At 52.8% G+C, this 18,062-nt stretch overlaps 7 protein-coding genes across 7 annotated transcripts; 4 read left to right on the plus strand and 3 right to left on the minus strand.

The window, feature by feature from the left end:
• Positions 1-767: 767 nt before the first annotated feature.
• Positions 768-1,325, plus strand: J4E82_004252 (uncharacterized protein; the record flags this gene model as incomplete). The annotated part of the gene is made up of 1 exon (XM_051730531.1): positions 768-1,325. One exon carries the CDS (start codon positions 768-770, stop codon positions 1,323-1,325), a length of 558 nt encoding a protein of 185 aa, XP_051589580.1.
• A 1,118-nt stretch (positions 1,326-2,443) lies between these two features.
• On the plus strand, positions 2,444-4,141 carry J4E82_004253 (uncharacterized protein; the record flags this gene model as incomplete). The annotated part of the gene is made up of 1 exon (XM_051730532.1): positions 2,444-4,141. The coding sequence occupies one exon, from the start codon at positions 2,444-2,446 to the stop codon at positions 4,139-4,141; it is 1,698 nt and encodes a 565-aa protein (XP_051589581.1).
• A 254-nt stretch (positions 4,142-4,395) lies between these two features.
• On the minus strand, positions 4,396-5,487 carry J4E82_004254 (uncharacterized protein; the record flags this gene model as incomplete). Its single annotated transcript, XM_051730533.1, has 2 exons — positions 4,396-5,080; positions 5,141-5,487. The coding sequence occupies 2 exons, from the start codon at positions 5,485-5,487 to the stop codon at positions 4,396-4,398; spliced, it is 1,032 nt and encodes a 343-aa protein (XP_051589582.1).
• A 4,640-nt stretch (positions 5,488-10,127) lies between these two features.
• On the minus strand, positions 10,128-12,309 carry ILV2_1 (Acetolactate synthase, mitochondrial; the record flags this gene model as incomplete). The annotated part of the gene is made up of 3 exons (XM_051730534.1): positions 10,128-10,177; positions 10,228-11,910; positions 11,967-12,309. 3 exons carry the CDS (start codon positions 12,307-12,309, stop codon positions 10,128-10,130), a joined length of 2,076 nt encoding a protein of 691 aa, XP_051589583.1.
• Positions 12,310-12,616: 307 nt separating this feature from the next.
• Positions 12,617-14,029, plus strand: J4E82_004256 (uncharacterized protein; the record flags this gene model as incomplete). The annotated part of the gene is made up of 3 exons (XM_051730535.1): positions 12,617-12,677; positions 12,727-12,787; positions 12,856-14,029. The coding sequence occupies 3 exons, from the start codon at positions 12,617-12,619 to the stop codon at positions 14,027-14,029; spliced, it is 1,296 nt and encodes a 431-aa protein (XP_051589584.1).
• Positions 14,030-14,093: 64 nt separating this feature from the next.
• J4E82_004257 (uncharacterized protein) lies at positions 14,094-15,326 on the minus strand (the record flags this gene model as incomplete). Its single annotated transcript, XM_051730536.1, has 3 exons — positions 14,094-14,354; positions 14,397-15,156; positions 15,211-15,326. 3 exons carry the CDS (start codon positions 15,324-15,326, stop codon positions 14,094-14,096), a joined length of 1,137 nt encoding a protein of 378 aa, XP_051589585.1.
• Positions 15,327-15,524: 198 nt separating this feature from the next.
• On the plus strand, positions 15,525-17,639 carry J4E82_004258 (uncharacterized protein; the record flags this gene model as incomplete). The annotated part of the gene is made up of 1 exon (XM_051730537.1): positions 15,525-17,639. The coding sequence occupies one exon, from the start codon at positions 15,525-15,527 to the stop codon at positions 17,637-17,639; it is 2,115 nt and encodes a 704-aa protein (XP_051589586.1).
• Between the last annotated feature and the right edge of the window lie 423 nt (positions 17,640-18,062).

Genomic DNA, 18,062 nt, shown 5'->3' on the forward strand with positions numbered 1-18,062 from the left:
TCGCACGACTCAACGCGACTAGCGTCAAGATTTGGCATGCGAGCAGTGGTGCGTGCCCGCAGACGCGCGAGGGCTATAGTAACGCGGTCCGCCCAAGCGATGCCGTCTCTATCCTGGAGTCGCTATACTCTGATAGGACTTTCACATCTTCTTTCTCCCTTGCTTCTTCTTACTCTTCTCTCCTCTTATCTCAAGAAGATATCATTCGTAGATGAACGGGAATAAAGGGTGGTAAGACGATGAGCGTTTGCATACTGCCTTCTGAAGAAAGAGCCATCTCATGTTGTTATTAGTACCTGCCACACCGACTAGCGTACTGCCTATATAGCCAAATCGTCCGTAGAATCAATGCATCACTTCAATACTCCAACACCTTCTACAAAGTCTTTCCCACAATTCTTTTCATCTCATTCTCATGCTTTCATGTTTCGTCGGTATCATTCATATCGTATGCTCTCCACCAGAATTCAGACTTCATCAGTTGTGTCAGGTTCTCGAGATTCGGTCATCTGACCATAGAGAGGACAACAACTCGCGGTCACTTCCATCCCTCCGTTTGCTATAAGCAGGATTGCGCCGCGCGGCTGGTCTGTGCAACTTTTATTCTCGTTGCCACGGTCACTTACATTTCCGATTCTGATTTCGAATTATTCCTCTTGTTGATATTCGAGTTTATTCCTCTCGCAATCACCATTGGCCACATACAATCTACGTCGGTGGTTTCCCATTACACTTGCTTGTTCACTGTCCATCGCTGAAACGCCACCATGTGTATCATGTTCTTCATATCCCACTACGACGGCCCACGAGAGCACTTCCTTTGCCAGTACCACTGCGCACATACCGACTGTCCCGGAACCTTTGAGGCACATCAAAAGTATCTACTTGAAGAGAGCCGCTTGGACTGCTCAGAGTGTTTGGCCAAAGATGGCGATCAGGTGGATCCAGATATAGTTCCGATACAGTACTATCCTGCCACTCCCCACTTTGAGATTGAGTACGTGGAGGGGAAGGGTTGGGTCAAAGTCTGTGAGCAAGGTGGCGTGAATGGTACAGGGAAGACTAAAGTGCAGGAGGATGAGGAGGAGGATGATCAAGATGACGGACGCTACGCTCATAGCTTCGCAAGTCTCTCGGACTGCGATAGCGTCACTTCACACTGGCGTCTGGATCCAACCTTCGCATCGCCTGTTCGCCCAACCGCTGCGACCACTAAGGGCAAGTCGCCCGCTCCACCCTACCAGGGGCTGTCAACAATGGAAGAGGCGTATGAGACGCGTTCTCCACATGAGCCGCCACACGAGATGACCAAGGTACGTGAGTAAATTTTTTTCGACTTGCGATTCTTCTCGTCTCAGTAAATCTTTTGTTGAGATCGTTGAAAAGGTATGTGAGGTTTCTTATGAGAGCGTATCCCCTGGACCAGAGCCAAGCCAAACGATCCTCCAAGAATCGCCATTTGGCGACTCTCCCAACACTATCGAGCACCGAAATCTTGTCAATCGGCAGCTCGCGACACTCGAGCACCGGATGGCCCATCGTCAGCCTCAGCGCGATCCCAGCCAGCCCACGTTCAACGTTCCGCATCACTTTCGTCAAGCTGTCAGGCGTGAATCTGTTGTGAGCAATATGCCGGGTCATGCTGCTCCGCCTCCCGTTACTCTACGACCACCTCCAAGAGTACTACCAGGAGGACCAGACTACGAGAATGGATTTCATTACATGGTTTCCACATCAATCACGAATGGGGTACCAGATCCTCGATGGGGCCCAGTTCCGGGACCTGGCGAGATGACCGGTTTTTCTCTTGTAAGTTGTGCTGGTGTTTCGATTGATGACGTTTTGTTGACGGCTAACAGTTCTAGGGAAAGCCTACTCAGGCTGTTCGTAAGCGTCACAAACCGCGTAATAAAGAGGAACGAATGAGACGAAGAAACGAGAAGGCGGGCCACTTTGGAAGGCTTTCGGAATGAACGAGTAGCGGGATATCTGGATAATGAACGAGATAGGGAAGGCTTTGGCCATGATGGATTGGTGGATGTTTTGTTTGTGCCTTTCGTTCAGTACAGCATCTTGCCTTGAGAATTTGCAATTATTCAGGATGCCCATAATACATGGACGAAGTAATAGGGACCTTACGTCCTGTACATGTAATGAGAGGAGTTTACGTACCTGAATCAGATGGAGTTCATGCGCACGTGCATGGTCTTGGCGCGCTACAGGTGTCAGGGTGTTGGTGACGTCTTGTAGATCTTCGGCAACTCTGATCAACAAACACCGAGCCGCAGTCCGACGTTGAAACATCTGTACACTTTTTTGCGACAACTCTAGCAGCACCTGCTGTCCTGGGCTCGATGTCTAGGTTGTCAAACTAGTCTCTTTTCGTTCAGCCATACCACCACCCACCCAACTCCCCACCTCCATTAATAGACAATCAGCCGTCATGGCGTCTCTCCCGTCTCAGCGCCCCGCGTCGCGACATAGACCCGCACCACCTGCCGAATCGTCGTCCTCGCAGCAAGAGCAAACGGAGCGATCGAGCAGCTTCTCTGGCCAGTCGGTAGACTCGCAAACGCTACTACTCAACACGCCGTCTACACAGTCAACCACTTCCGCGCCTCAGGAGCAGGAAGAGACACCCGCGCAAACCACCGCGCCACAACAAGAAGAGGATGACGAACCACGGAGATGCTGGATCTGCTTCAATGACGAGACGGAAGATGACGAAACAACATCGGAGTGGCGGTCACCTTGCGCGTGCTCACTGGTGGCGCACGAGAAGTGCCTGCTAGACTGGATAGCCGACATGGAAGCGCCGAGCTCACGACGGCAAGCTGGTAAATCGGCAGGGAAGATATTGTGTCCCCAATGCAAGAGCGAGATCAGGGTACAACGGCCGAGGAGCTACGTGGTGGACGTTGTTCGGAGCGTCGAGCGTCTTACGGGTAGCCTACTGCTCCCTGGCTTCGCACTCGTCACAGGCACAGCGCTCTATTCGACTTTGACGCTTTCTGGGACTGCGACTATATACCAGATATTTGGCACACAAGACGCGCTGCAGATCCTCGGACCACTCTACGAGACGCCAAACCGCGCGGTGAACTCGGTCACAATGCAGTGGCTCGAACACCTGAGGCATCACTGGAGGCTGGATCTTGGACTGCCTCTGATACCGACGGTTCTGGTCGCAAGCCGAACAACCTTTGCCGACTCATTCCTGCCCTTCCTCCCTCTCATCTTCTTCGTCAGCTCCGGACAGCCAGGCGATGACATGCTACAGCTGCAGTGGCCACCGAGCGCCGCTTTCACCTTCGCCGCGCTGCCATATCTCCGAGGTTTCTACAACGCATATTACGAACGAGTCTGGTTACCACGAGAGCAGCAGTGGTTGAAGGAGATCCAGCCACGAGCTGGCGAAGACACAACCGCAGATGTACAGGCACAAGCCCAACACGATCACGACCACGACCATTTGGGTGATGAGGACGTGGTAGAAGAGGTGGAGATTGAACTCGACTTGGACATCTTCGCAGATTGGAACAACGATGGCGAAGCCGATCACGACGACGCGCTTGAGGATCCTCCTGTACGAGCTGCACGAGGCCCAGCAGGGCCGATCGACGCGCCTCCACAAGATGACCAAGATGATGCCAACATGCCGGCTGTTCAACTCATCGACGATGCTCAACCAGACGTAGCACCTGCGCCCAACATCCCTATGCAGCCTGCTGCCCCACGACCTCGACGTGTCCGACGCGAACGCGGCGTCACTTTCTCCACCACATCCCTCGCTGACACCATCCTCGGTGCCCTTATCTTCCCCACCATAGCCGCCGCAATGGGTGAATTGCTCAAGCATACCCTGCCGAGCTCATGGGTCACACCTCCGACTGGCGCGCCAGCGATGTCCTGGCTCGGCGGCTGGATTAACACCGGTGGCAAGGTCGGCGGAGTGGGCAAGCCAACAGGCTTCCTCCAGACGCGCTGGGGAAGAAGTGTTGTTGGTGGATGTATGTTTGTGGGTCTCAAGGACTTCATCATGCTGTACGTTAGGTGGAAGACGGCGCAAAATCACCGGAAGAGAGGCATTGTGAACCATGATAGGAAGAAGGGAAGGGGCGGTGCTGCGGCGGCATCGTGAGGTGCATGAATTTTGGAGCATAAGAACGGAATCTAGGAGTATATGGGTTGGATATGATGATGGCACGAAGGCTACTAGCGTCTCGCAAGCACAAACTCATTTGGAGGTTCTGATATCTGTATATTACACTCAATCACGCAGGACTGGCATCAGTCAGGTCAACTATGAACCTATACGCTGCATCCAAGAAATGTTCCCTGCCTACTCAATTGTGACAACGCTACCCTACCCGATATCACAACCAACCCTTCCACCTACCCAAATCTCTCCGCAGCAATCTGTCTCAAAAAGTCCATGGTCTTGCCCTCCTTCTCCCTTCTTTCCGCCAATCTCTCATTCCTCTCCGCTTCCCTCGCCCTGGCAATCTCTTCTCTCCGTATCTCCCTCTCATTCTTCTGCCTCTCCTGCTCCTTCTTCTTCTTCTTGTACATGTCTATGCCGTCATCGCCCATTAGATCCGACTCTGGTACTTCCAGTTCGCCGGCTTCTTTGGCTTCGCGGAAGGAGTTCAGCGTGGAGGTTGTTTCGCGCTTCTTTTCGAGCTGGCGCTCGCGGGAGCCTGGGTCAGCGCGCGGGACGAGGTCTTCTAAGGCTTCTTTCTGAGATTTGCGGTCGTTTTTGCGGGCGTGACGGATGTCGTCTACGTAGTCCATCTGGCCTTTCTCGCGATCCTCGGCGCGGAGCTCGTTGCGGTAGGTTAGGTCGTCTAGTTTGGGGATCGTTGGTCCGTGGCCTTGGTGCCGTTGCAGATTGCTGGGTGGTGCTGGGCCAAAGTCATCGTCGCTCTGGTCTGATGTCGCTTCTTCTCTTGGTGCGTAGCTTGGTGAGGCTCGTTTCGTGGGGGCGCGAGGAGAAGATGCGCGGTAGGATTGTACGGTTTCTTGGGCTGTTTTCAACATGGATGGGTCGTACCAGCTTCGTGCTAGGTCTCCACGGTTCCTGAAATGTTAGTATTGGCTGGTCTATCTGTGCAAAGCGTAGGAGGATATGGGCGCATACCAGCGACTGACGAAACTCTTCCATCGTCCCTTAGTCTCCCGCTCATCTAGATCATCAAGTTGTATCTGCTTCTGTATGTCCAAATAGGATTGGAACAGCGGTTTGTACTCGTCATACTGTCGCTTCGATAGCGGTTTCGCTTTGTAGGGTAAAGCTACAGGCTTCGGTGCAGGTGGTGAGCGCGAACGGTGTCGCTTGTGTCGGTGGCCGTCATCGTCGCGACGGGGAGAGCGCGAGCGATGCGATCGGTGGTGTTTCTTATGGGTGCGCGCTTCGTGGGATCGCGAATCGCCATGCGACGGCAATCCCGCTTTGGATTCTTCGGGGGTCCAGCTACGTCGCGGCATGATGGAGGTTGAGTTGTTGAAAGTTAATGTGGAGATGGTGTGGGAAGATTCACATGTCATAGCGGGCCGTTTCCGCGCGCTCGAGTAGACTAGCACGATACTGGCTCGATCTGTGTTCGAGCCAGCTTCTAACATTGTTCATGCCTCATATATATGCACTAATGTATGCAAAGCCGCTTTCGGGCTTGATTTATCACCAGTCGCCCAAGAAGGTATGCCATTCACGCGAGGGCCATTCTTCCCACATCATACCAACAGACTCCCAATCAGACATGCTCCGAAAATTCCTGACAGTAGGGGATCGACTGTAGGGATTGTCATTGTTCATCGGCTTGCATCTTGACATATCTTTATCGACGTTGGAAGGGCGACGTTCCAATGAAAGATCAAGATCCTTGAATGGAGGGTGGAAGGTTGTTGTCATACTACATACCCAAGTTTTGAAACCGTTCCCGAGACTCCTGTACTCTTCCGGGCCACTCAACTCGAGGATGCACCAGGCTGCAGGTTCCGAGAGAGCACAGCCCAGAGATCATATGTCCTTTGGTAAACTATGACCTGAGTATGGCAGTGGGAGCAAGGCTGGGTCATCATCGGGAATCACAGCGGCGGAAGCAAAGTAAAAGGTGAGGGACCAGCGCGGGTGACAAGAAACACACCAGCCTACGCGGGGTAGGATCAGGCACAGGGATCAGTGACGATCACCTGCTGCACAACCGCCTATACAGTAGGTAGTTGACAGGAGGGTGTGTTTGCTTTGTGGGCGGTGTTCGCGTGTGGTCAATGTTGATCATGCTTGATCGATGCAGGTTCACACAGTCTTCGACCTGTGCTCGATCTCAAAGAGCCAGCTGGTATCACGTTAGACGTTTGTTGGAAATACCGAAAGATCGCGTGTCGCTACAGCTGCGTGAACGCAGGCCTTCATGGCCAGTCTGCGCCAGCTGGGTGAAAGTATGAAAGGATGTGCTATCGACCGCGGAACAAACCAGGAGCTGTGACGACTCGACATGAGAAAGCACGCACATCACTAGGAAGGTGGAGGAAATTATCACACTACCGTGGCTTGGGACCTGGAATTATCGTCTTTGGCCACGGTCATGACAGCCAAACGTACCTTTTTCCCATGCAGCGGCCCTTCTTCGGACGGGGTGTCGCTAGCGCCAACCTCACCAGATCGGAAGCCGGAGACTTCACATGTCAGAAGCACCGAAGAGAGACCGATCTCGAGTACTGGTACCTGGGATGTGGATGTGGCTGCAGGTCGGGCGAGCAACGGCTGACGAGTAAGACGACTCCACGAGCTTTGAATTATAGCTACTCATGTTTTCTCGCGGCCTTATGTCGGCACATACTGTGTAAACTAGGCGGTATTAGGCGTACCGGGGCGCAGCCGTTACACTTTCTCGTCGGCTGGCGCACGATTTGTACGCGAGCTTCTGAAGTGCCTTGAGGCTCTCTGACCCTTCGATCAGTGCATAAGAAGGCACATGTTCGCTGCTCTCATGACTATACAACGACAGTGGACAGCAGCTCTAACGTACATACTCACATATCTGTTCTAGCTATTGTTGACTTTCCTAGTATATACTACGAGCAGCCATCGCCTTCAGTCGCTAGCTGCACCAAGCACAAGCGATGACATCCCTGTCCAATGAATCTGTAATCGCCATCGTCACTCTCGTCACGACTTGTCCACCTTCGTTGGTCCTCATCTGGCACCTCCTCACACGTAGACGACGCGATGTCATAAGAGAAGAACAAGGTATGTGAAGGTCAAGGCTATCTGTAGTCGATGTTCGCTGCTTACGACGTTGAAGACGTGGAACTCAGCCCTCGCTCTACTTTGAACCACAGGATCGTCCAGCATATTACAGATGTCGTACTCCGATCTGTCATCGCCCACCGTTATACACGAAGATAAGATGCCGCGTCGAACAAGCGAGCACGAGCGTGAGTCGGCTTTCCAACTCTAAGACGATACCTAGGTAGTCTGACATGATCCACAGAACATATTGCGAATTTACAATGATACCCACATACAATCTACTCATCCCTAATAAAGAGCCGTGAGCCAAATAACGGAGCTCATTTATGGGGCATGAAGTTGCAACGGCAACGGCTAACATGCCGTTGCTTACATAAAGGAAGAGCATCGGAGTCTTTATCGAGACTCGATTCAATACCTGCGTCTTGCGAGACGTTTTCTAAACATATCTCTTCGTCTAGACTTGGTTGTGCGATGCTCTCCGGATGCGCCGTCCCCCTTCCTCCTATTCTTCCCTCCAGCTTCACCATCTTCAGAATCGACGATCAACCACCTATGTCTATACGATAACCAAGCTTACCTCTTTGTACTGGAGTCCTGAACGCGAACCTAGTAGGACCTTCACCGTTTTACAAGTATTGTCGAACAACCTGAACAGACTGTATCAAGAACTTCATACAAACTCAACAGCAATGAAGCTGGCTTGAACATACATCAGGGTTGGGTTAAGAGGAGGAAGCAATGACTTAGAGGAAGAAAGCTAAGATAGCGAAATGATGATGAAGTCGAGTTCGGCCTAGGGTCTGCGATCAATGCCATATGATACCTTGTCGTTTAACTCAGGCTTCTGTTAGATCCCTCTTCATGATCTAGCTCTCATCATCCTCCTCTTCCTGCTTCTCATCACACGACCTTTCACACCACTCCCGATGGCGTTGATAGTCAGACCGGTCTTTCGAGTACCAGGACTAGAAGTTGCCGATTTTTCGCAGTATTAAAGCTGCACCCCCCTCTGATGCTACGGCTGTGCAGTAGGTTCGTACAGCGATCGATATCACTGTGGGAGGCGATATTGATGTTGCTGGGATAGTCAAATCCCGGGATGGTAACCTATACTTCCGATTGCTGGTGATGTACAAAGTGATGTAGCGACCATCACAGTCTGCCACAATGCAAGCGTCGAAGAACTCTCCCTAACGTCGCTCTCTTCGTCTTCCAGATTGCTCTTTTAAGACCACCTTCTGTCTCGACTTCTATCTTCTCACCCTCATCATCCTCACTAGCGGCATACCTTTCTATCCTCCCATTCCTATGCCAGAACGATATGCCATGCTCTTTGCTAGTGTCTTGTTCTGCTCCACCCCCATATTCAGCCTCGAAACAGGCTGTAGGAAAGGCAACACCTAGTGCCGTCGCCGCCCTCCGCGTACCCTCGTCCTTGAATCCCCACCACTGCCTTCCTTCTTCAACAATGGTGATAACCGATGGTGTCCGCGTCGCAATTGCTCTTTCTCCTTCTACGATAACTCTAGGTAGGAAAGGTGTACTCAACACGTCGACTTCAGTAGAATCGAATGAAAAACGGGGTTCATCAAGTAATGTCTCCGATGAAGAGAAGGACACCGGCAATGACTCTCCTGGGTAGTAGATGTCAGATTCAGATGAGGAGGGCTGGTTAATATCGCGGCTGAAGGAGGTGCAGGTTTCTTGGTCCTGATGGCATTGGAATGGAAGCGTTGTATTCGTAAAGGGGTTTACAACGTTCGTGGTAGGACGTAATGGTGGTGATCGTCTAGGTGAAACTCTCAGTGACCTTCGAAGAGGTGATGCGCATACGGTGGGATCGACTGCACAACTGTGGTCCTGATTTATGATGTCGCTGTCCGATGAGGAGCATAGGGGAGGATTGTTACGACGGCGGCCGAAGTGGGACCTGGTTGTTGACTCTATACCAGGATTCATAAGGTATGTCGTGCCTGATGGTCTAGCTGACGACGATAAAGATGGCGTCGAAAAGGACGTTAACGGTGACAGCATAGGCGTACCGGAAGTGGAGATATTTCTCCTGCTGATGTCTCTACCTATAGTCGTAGGAGAAGAAAAGAGTGAGGTATTTCATCCCTTCCAGCATTTCGATGTAGCAGAAGAGTACATCATGAGAAGATACTCATACGTGTAGAGGATGATGTGGTTTAGCAAACCCAAAAGTACGAAGCTGTGAGCCTTCTATGCGTGATTCCGTGTAGGCTTGCCAGATACCGAAATCCGATCAGCCGACGTAGAATTAGTTTGCCTGGTTTGTAGCTGAGATTAGAGTGATGTGCAAAAGGAGCTTGGAACATTTCTCTTAATCACTTCAAATCGTGATTCTTCCATCGTTGCCGCACAGTGTGGTTCCGCGATAGCCCACATCCATGGAAAGCGAATGCAAGTCAATATACATAGAAACGACGACCGTGAATCAGAGAACATCAAATTGCAATCATTGAGAAAATCCGGGTAGCGAGAGTGACCAACCACAGGAGATCATGTTACAAATCCATCAAATCAACGTTCTTCTCAAATTCATACGTACCACGGTCAATGATGCCCGCTCCCCACTCCACATACCCGATTTCGAACTGCGATAGGTGATAGCTCTTCACCTCCATGTTTCATTCGTCTTCTCCCGTTCCCAACTCTTACTAAAATATAAGACTGATATCTCGCTTTTGATTTACCGACTTTTCCAAAGAGAGAAAAACCAAATCACATGCACTGACCGCCTAGAAGGATATGCTAAACAGAAAGGAGTAAAACGCCGGTGCCGACCCAAGAATATACACAACGAATGAAGTTACACGTGAATCAAACATCTACACCAGTGATGGCTTTAACGACCGGATCGCTCCTTGGTTTGCTTTCTTCGGTCCTTGATGGTTTCTATTCGACATTAGTATAGGTCATCGTTTCACAGAAACTATTCAACTTACTCTCGTCGTAAATCATAAACTCGTGCAGACCACTTCCTGCGGGCACCATGGGCAGCACAGGTACCTTCTGGTCAGTGACGACCTCCAGCAGGGCCGGACCGTCGCTCTCGAGGAGCCACTTTAGCGAGTCCTCAAGCTCCTCAGGCTTGATGCATCGCTTGGCCTGGACACCCATGGCGTCACCGAGCTTGACGAAATCGGCGTTGCGCTGGTGAGTATGCGCGAATCGGTCGGTGTAGAAGAGAGTTTGCCATTGGGTAACCATACCCTGCTCCTCGTTGTTGAGAATGATGACCTTGACGCCAATGTTGAACTCGGCAGCCGTTGAGAGCTCGGTCAAAGTCATGCTGAAGGAGGAGTCACCGTCAATGTCAATGACGGTGCAGTCAGGTCGCGCGACCTTGGCACCGATGGCGGCAGGCAGACCGTAGCCCATGGTTCCGAGACCACCAGATGTGATCATGGTACGGGGGTACCTCCATCGGTAGTGCTGGGCGCACCACATCTGATGCTGGCCAACACCAGTTGTGAGGATGGTCTCTTCCTTGCGGTTCGCGGTGAGGTCAGAGAGCTTCTCCATGACGGTCTGCGGCTTGATCAGACCGTTCTCGCCCTCCTTCTCGTAGGCCCATGGGAAACGCTCCTTCCAGGCGGCGATTTGTCCCAGCCACTCCGGTCTCTCGGGAACTTCGTTGACGAGGGGCAGAAGCTGCTTCAGGTTGGTGCCGAGATCACCCTCAACAGCCTCAGTCGCCTGTACAACCTTGTTGATGTTCTTGGGCATAATCTCGAAGTGAATGATACCACCACGACCCTCAGCCGCGGCCGCCTTTGCCGCAGGTGCGAACTTGGAGATGGCACCGGTGATACGGTCATCGAAACGAGCACCGAGAGCGAGAATCAGATCGGCCTCCTGCATGGCCATGTTGGCGTAGGCCGAGCCGTGCATACCGAGCATGTGAAGAGACTTGGGTTCCAGTTCGTCGTATCCTCCAAGACCTTGCAGGGTAGTGGTAACGGGAATGTTGACCTTGTCAGAGAGCTCCTTCAAAAGGGCGGGTCCGTCCTCAGTTTGGAGGATACCCTGTCCGGCGTAGATGACGGGCTTCTTCGCCATGTTAATCAGGTCGGCAGATCGTCGGATGGAGTTTTCGAGCTGTTGCTTGCTGAGCTCGCGCGCAGCAATGGTCGCGGCACTGACAGGTGTGGGCAGGGTGCTGCTCATGGGAATCGCTCTTTGGAGGACACTAGCGGTAACATCCTTGGGCAGGTCAACGAGAACGGGTCCCGGTCGTCCACTTGTGGCAATCTCGAAAGCCTCGTTGATTCTCCGTGGAAGTTCAGCAACGTTCTTGACGAGGACGTTCCACTTTGTGCAAGGCCTTGTGATGCCGACCATGTCAGCTTCCTGGAAAGCATCGGATCCAATTGCGCTGGTAACGACCTGACCGCAGAAAACAACCAGAGGTGTTCCGTCCATCAGCGCATCCTGCATGGGTGTGACGACGTTGGTGGCACCGGGTCCAGAAGTAACGAGCACAACACCGGGCTTTCCACTTGCGCGGGCGTAACCCTCTGCCATGTGGCCGGCACCCTGTTCATGTCGCGGAAGGATAAAGTCGAAGTGTTTTGACTGGTAAATCGCATCGAAGACGGGGAGAATGGCACCACCGGGGTATCCAACTGGTGGATGTTAGTTTAAAATTCACAATTGGTATCTTCAGTGCAAAATGGCGTACAGATGTGCTTGACGCCCTGGCGGAGCATCATCTCGTGGAAGATCTCTCCACCAGTCATGCCAACAAAAGAGTGGTCCATTGCAGGCGAACGGTACTGCTTCAATGGCTGGACATCCTTGTAGTCCTCGCGGTTGAAGGCGGGCGACGGTCTTGACCGCGACGCTGTTTGTGTGGCAGCGGCCGCCTGGGTGCTCTGAGGTCGCTTCGCATCTTCTTGGGTGATTTTGGTCGAGACAGCCTGTGCAGGCCTGCGGAAGGGCGAGACGGCGAATCTTTGTGCTGTGGTGGAAAAGTTGCGGTTGCCCTTGAGAGCATTTACAGCTCGTGTGCGTGACTGCTGCATGACGGGGATGGGCGTCCACTGGGGGACGGGATATTACTATACACGGAGGGGAGAGCAGCAGCAGAGACGGGAAAAGCAAGACGTGGGAGAGAAGTGTGGGAGGCAAGCTGACGGACGGTTTTGAGTCAATTGGCCGTTCGCCTTTGACTCTTCCTCTGGCCCAGGTTCGTGGCGCATATGAAAAGTTAGTGGAGTCGTCTCCCCGGTGGCAGGGGTCGTGATTGGGCGATCCCCGCAATTACATGGCCTACTGCCGAACATCGGAGCGCTGGTGACAGCCGTCTAAGCAGCAGCGACCATCGACACGATGCAGGTTCCACCCGGAGGAGGCCATAGTCGTAGTGTGTCGGGCGACGAGCGACGACGAAGTGTGTTGACTGCTGCACGCATCCAGGTTGGCATGACTAACAGAGGCAGATGCCCTTCCTCGGCGCAGCACAAAAGGTCCGCTCGACGTCGATGACATAGTTGTAGACGAGTATGCGCCCCTTCTATTCAGCCGGCATGCAATACGACAACAAGAAACACGCTTACAAAATGATGCAGCCCTCTTGCTGAGAGCACACCCAGCCTGCCTGCGCGCATTCGGTCGCCAGCGCGGCCTCGAGCTTCCCCGCAGCCGTCCCACGATGCCCCATCGCGCGGCATCGACGACATTCCCCACAAGGACTTCAGCTTCCTGCAAGACCCCCAGGCGTACCACGTCCTACCCGTGAACAATGTACCAGCCCCCTTCCTCAATGCGCCGCACGCGCCGCCTATATCTTCGCCTATAGACACCCTTCTCCTATCAGGACACTATCGCCTGGCTGCCATCGCCGCCGCGCGCAACCTCATCTCGGCTGCCGCAGGCGACCATGATACACTATTACATCTGATACATGTCCGCCTGGCATGTCTCTGTCTATTGCAGGAGCATGCCCTCGCTGCTCAGGAGTCGAAGGTCTTGGGTGACCTGAATAGCGCCTTCTACCGACACCCACTCACCAACGCGCATCTCGTACCCTGGGATCTACGCCTCCTCGTCGTTCGATTGGCAGCACTGGGCTACGGAGAGTGGCGGAAGGGCATAATGGGATACTATGAGCTTGCACGAGAGTGCAGGGAGAGCATCCTTAAAGCAAGCTCAGACGACGACAAGGCAATGTGGCGGTCGAGATTACGAGACTGCGGTATCCGCGTCGCGAACGTGCTTGTAGAGATGGGTGATCTCGAGGGCGCAGGACGACATCTGGCAACACTTGCAGCAGACGGTGACCAAACAAGGGAGATATCCATCATGGAAACACTTGTCTGGCTCAGGGTTGGTGACATGCAATCAGCACGGCGTTGTCTAGCCCGCGCATCCTCTGCCTCTGTAGATGCTCTCGTAGACGGCACACTAAACGCTCTGATCCAACTCGCCGACTCGGACTATGAAGCTGCTGCCGAGTCTTTCAAGACCCTGCACGAGCAACATCCTGAAGATGGCATGGTAGCGCAGAACTTGGCCGTGTGCTTACTCTACACGGGCCGTATTTCGGACGCCAAGGGTATCCTCAGTGAGCTTGTGGATGATAGCCCACCGTTCCATTCGCTTGTGTTGAACCTGAGTACAGTGTATGAGTTGTGTACAGAAAGGAACAGGGACAAGAAGCTTGGATTGGCTGAGAGACTGGCTGGGAGGAGAGAAGGTGGTGGAGTGGGTTGGGAGCTGAGTAACGCCGAGTTCAAGCTGTAGATGACTGATCTTGGATGTCATGAATGATTTGATCATAGTGAATTGGACCTGTCTTGTCTCGTTGCTAGCTCGGAAGCCTTCTCAGGGCTAGGATATCTGATAGTTTCACATTGCCCTTTCCACCCCAGCCTGCAGCGCCTTGAGCTACATCCGGTCGAACGCGGACATACCAGCCCCAAGCCCGTTTGTCTAGGTCATCCTTATCGAGTACTTTTGCCCATGATTCATAGAGTAGTTCCAGCGCGCCTAACAGAAGACTAAGATTGTGCTCTTTCTCTGCTGCAATGACAGCAGCTGTTCGCTTGCCCTTTGGCTTCGGCACTGCCTGTCCCTCTATCTTGACATCAACATCTTCTGTCTTGATTACCTCTGCGGCAGGTGTCTCGAACGCCTTCATCAGATACGCCCTTGCACTTTGCGCGGGATATATAGGCAGATTGCTTGAACCGTTTCTGGAGGTCTGCGCCTTCCTGAGCGCTTCAAGATCCACACCCCATAGCGCAATCTCCCTCTCCCTCTCCACCTCATCTTTCTTCGCTTTGTTTTCCTCTTTCTCACCATGCGAAACGTCCGGCTCAGACTTGATCTTTTGCTGTGTCGTATCATCGCTACCTTCCCACTCATAGCCCCACCTCTTCATTACTCTGACCTCTCTCGTCATGATCCGCAGCAAAGGCTGTCCTTCTCCCCAGCCTTCTTCTTCAGCAGGCTGGTCCTTGTCAATTCCGATATGCACGGCTTTTGATTTGCTATTCATAGAAGTGACCGCTTGTGCTAGACTGAGGCGACTGGATATAGGTTGGCCAGGCATTGTAAACTTGAGTAGTGTTACCGCAAAGGCGAGAACGAGTGGCGCACGATTTGTGTAGACGACAGCTGAACCGACTTTCTTCTCATCTAGTTCTGGCTCTGGGAGCGCTAGAGAAGCCTCAAGATCCGCGCCATTGAGGGGTTGTCCATATGTCGGTTTCGCTCTTTTTGCTGTAGGCGCAGATGCAACTGAGGAAGTGTCTGCCGATCGCTTTTTGGATTGTCGTTTTGCAGCATTGAGCACTTGGCGCGCGACCTTCTCGTCCGCGAATATGGATTTTAGTGTTTCATGGGATGAATTGGAGAGATCTGATGGACTACGCGCATATTAGCACAGTGGGTAACGCGGTTGTACGCTGTCACGTGCTTACGTGTTGAGGCTCGCCGCTTGCAAGTCTTTGACTTTGGATAGCGCTTGGGCGAGGGGTACCTTAGCGTCTTGCGATAGGAAGCGGAGGAGGATCTGTACGTCTTGTGCTGAGGTCATGGTAATTGCCCGAGTTTGGTGCTATTAAGATGAAATGACGTTGTTCGGGATCCCGAGGCCGTGGGGAAGCCCTGGACTTGACGCTAGTCTGGACCCTCACGCGCAAGCTTAACTTTCCGATGTTGACATTCGAAACCTCAACCTCGACTTTACCTTATGGAATAATTCAGCACGACCATACTTTAGTCATTCGCTAACATGGCTTTCAAGTTCTCTTTAGGCACCGCAAAGGCCACCAAGGCGCAATTGAATGCGAAAGCCAAGGAAGAAGAGGAAGCGAAACAGCGCGAGGAGAAGAATGCGCTCGACAAGGTTATGGCCGATTTCGAGGCGGAGCATGGCGCAGAGAGGAGCATATTGGGGGAGCCTGAGAAGCAGGAAGCGGAAGATGTCTTTGTGCCAACAGGGAGTAAGAGACACTTTACAGGCAGACAGCGAACGATGAAGAGCGGTCCTGGCACCCTCGAAACCGAACCTCTCGATGATTATCAAAGACCTGGCGCAGCGCCAGGGCGTCTCGCACCACAAATGCAGTCACGATTCGGAGGAAATGCACCCTCAGGTCCCGCGTCACTCGAGGGCCCCAAGCAGCCAGAAAACGTTTACACGACCGTCGTAGCGAAAGCCTCAAACCTCCCACCCTCGATAGATACGCGTCGCGTAGAAGAGCTCTTCGCGGACTTCCCGTCGCTCAAAATTACCCGTGTCGAGAAGATACCACCGCAAGGCCCATCGCCAAAGGGCAGACCATCAGCGACGATGAAGGTCATTTTCGACAAAGATGCCAGCGCGCGAGACCTTGACGATGCAATGAACAAGCTCAACGATAAGAAGTACTTGGGCAAGGGCTATTATCTACATTTGGACAGATACCTGGGCGGTCGTTCAGTGGAAACAGCGCAGCGGACAGAGGCATTTGGTGCGCGGTGGCAGGCGCCTGAACTACCCAAGGGCTTTGCACCTCCGCCAGATCTCGGCGGGGGAGGTGGAGGTGGCAGAGACAGGCCGCGCGAGGATACTGAACAGCTCATCGTCACCGCAAACCAGCCTCCCGATGTCGCTACACTCAAACTGGTGCATCAGACCATAGAAGGTGTTATACTTGGAGGCGTGGAATTTGAAGCTGCCTTGATGAACGACCCCCAAGTCCAAGACGAGGAACGGTTCGCTTGGCTATACGACCAGAAGCACCCGGTCAACCGGTATTATCGTTGGCGCTTACATCAGATCGTCTGCGATAGTCCCAATCCCGAGATCTTTGAGCGGCATGGCGATTGGCGAGGCCCGCAGGATCCACTTCCCCACGAGTTTGCCGACCATCTAGGAGCTTTTGAGTCCGACGACGAGAGCTTGGATAGCGACGATGAGGAAGAGAAGGAGAAGCCGCAGTACAAGCCTCTGCCAGTTGGCGACAACTATCCTGGACGAGTCGACAACGGTCATGGCATTATGGACCCTAGGTCACGAGCAATGCTTCTATGGATGCTCACCACCGTTCCTCCTGGTAGCATCGTTGCTGATGATATCGCTGCTATATCGAACTTTGCTGTTGAACATGCCGGTCAAGGCATGGATGAGGTCACTAGCATACTGGTGTCCAATATTATACAGCCTTTTCAGCTTACTGATGCAAACACGAGGAACCGTGCAAGCGATGCGGAAGGTAAAGACGATCTTCGGCGCCCTGATCTCCGGCAGGTAACGCTAAACGCTCTGCGCATCATCTCTGATGTGCTCTTCGTCACGGCTAAAGAGTCAGGAGTCTCGTACAAGTATCGTCTAGCTATTGGTACGGAGCTTGTGGATCGTAAGGTCTTCGAACACCTTGAACAAATCCCTGCCAAGCTCGAGATGGGTCGCATGACAGAGAGGAGCTTTCGGGAAGAAGTCAACACTATACTCAAAGTCTGGGAGGAGGAGCATTTGTTCGATGACGCAACACTGAAACATCTCGACGAGGCTTTCAATGCGCGGGAGAGACAAAAGCAAGAAGAGGAGGAGGCGAGACGGTTAGCAGAGAGAAGGAAACGCAAGGGCAATGTGGTCCGCAAGATACCGACTTCTGAGGCAACTGAAGAGGCTGAACAGGCGATGGATGTTGACGAGGCTGCGGACGATGCGACCGTCGAGCCTGAACAAACGTCTGCGACAGCGACTCCAGAGGTGTCTGTAGCTGAATCCGTCGCGCCTACAGATCCACCCAAAGCAGCCGACCCCAAAGAAGTTGAGATACCTGGAGAGACGGCTGTCGCCAGAGCTCGCCGGTTAAGGCCCAAGGCAGAAGACATGTTTGCGCTGGACGAGGAGGACTAAGCAAGTGACAGAACTACAGATGATACCCTAGACAAGAAGTGGAGTCGGACCAGCTCATCAACGCCGCCGGCAAGCAAAGAGCGGTGATGAAAGAATCAGACCTCAACTACTGTTCTCGATGCCCCACTATTACTAACGATATGGACGATGAAAATTCCACACTCAAGGTACATGAGCAAGATCACCGGCTTCCTAGAATTCCTTTGTATATGTGATGTCTGTGTATCAACCTTCCCCCCTCAGCCCCGAGGAAGCACACACGCGCCATGCCGCTAGTCATGTCGACCCCACGCTTGATCGACATCAGGCACGTCCCCTGATTCGATACCCTGACCAAACACATGGTTGCAGCATGTTTCCTTTGACCTGATAATGAAGTGAAATATGGTGGCTCTTTGAAGACGGCAATCGAAATCAGGTGCA

This window comes from Alternaria postmessia (genome assembly GCF_024291825.1).
Source record: "Alternaria postmessia strain BMP 2775 chromosome Unknown scaffold_20, whole genome shotgun sequence".
In the NCBI taxonomy this organism is placed as follows: domain Eukaryota; kingdom Fungi; phylum Ascomycota; class Dothideomycetes; order Pleosporales; family Pleosporaceae; genus Alternaria; species Alternaria postmessia.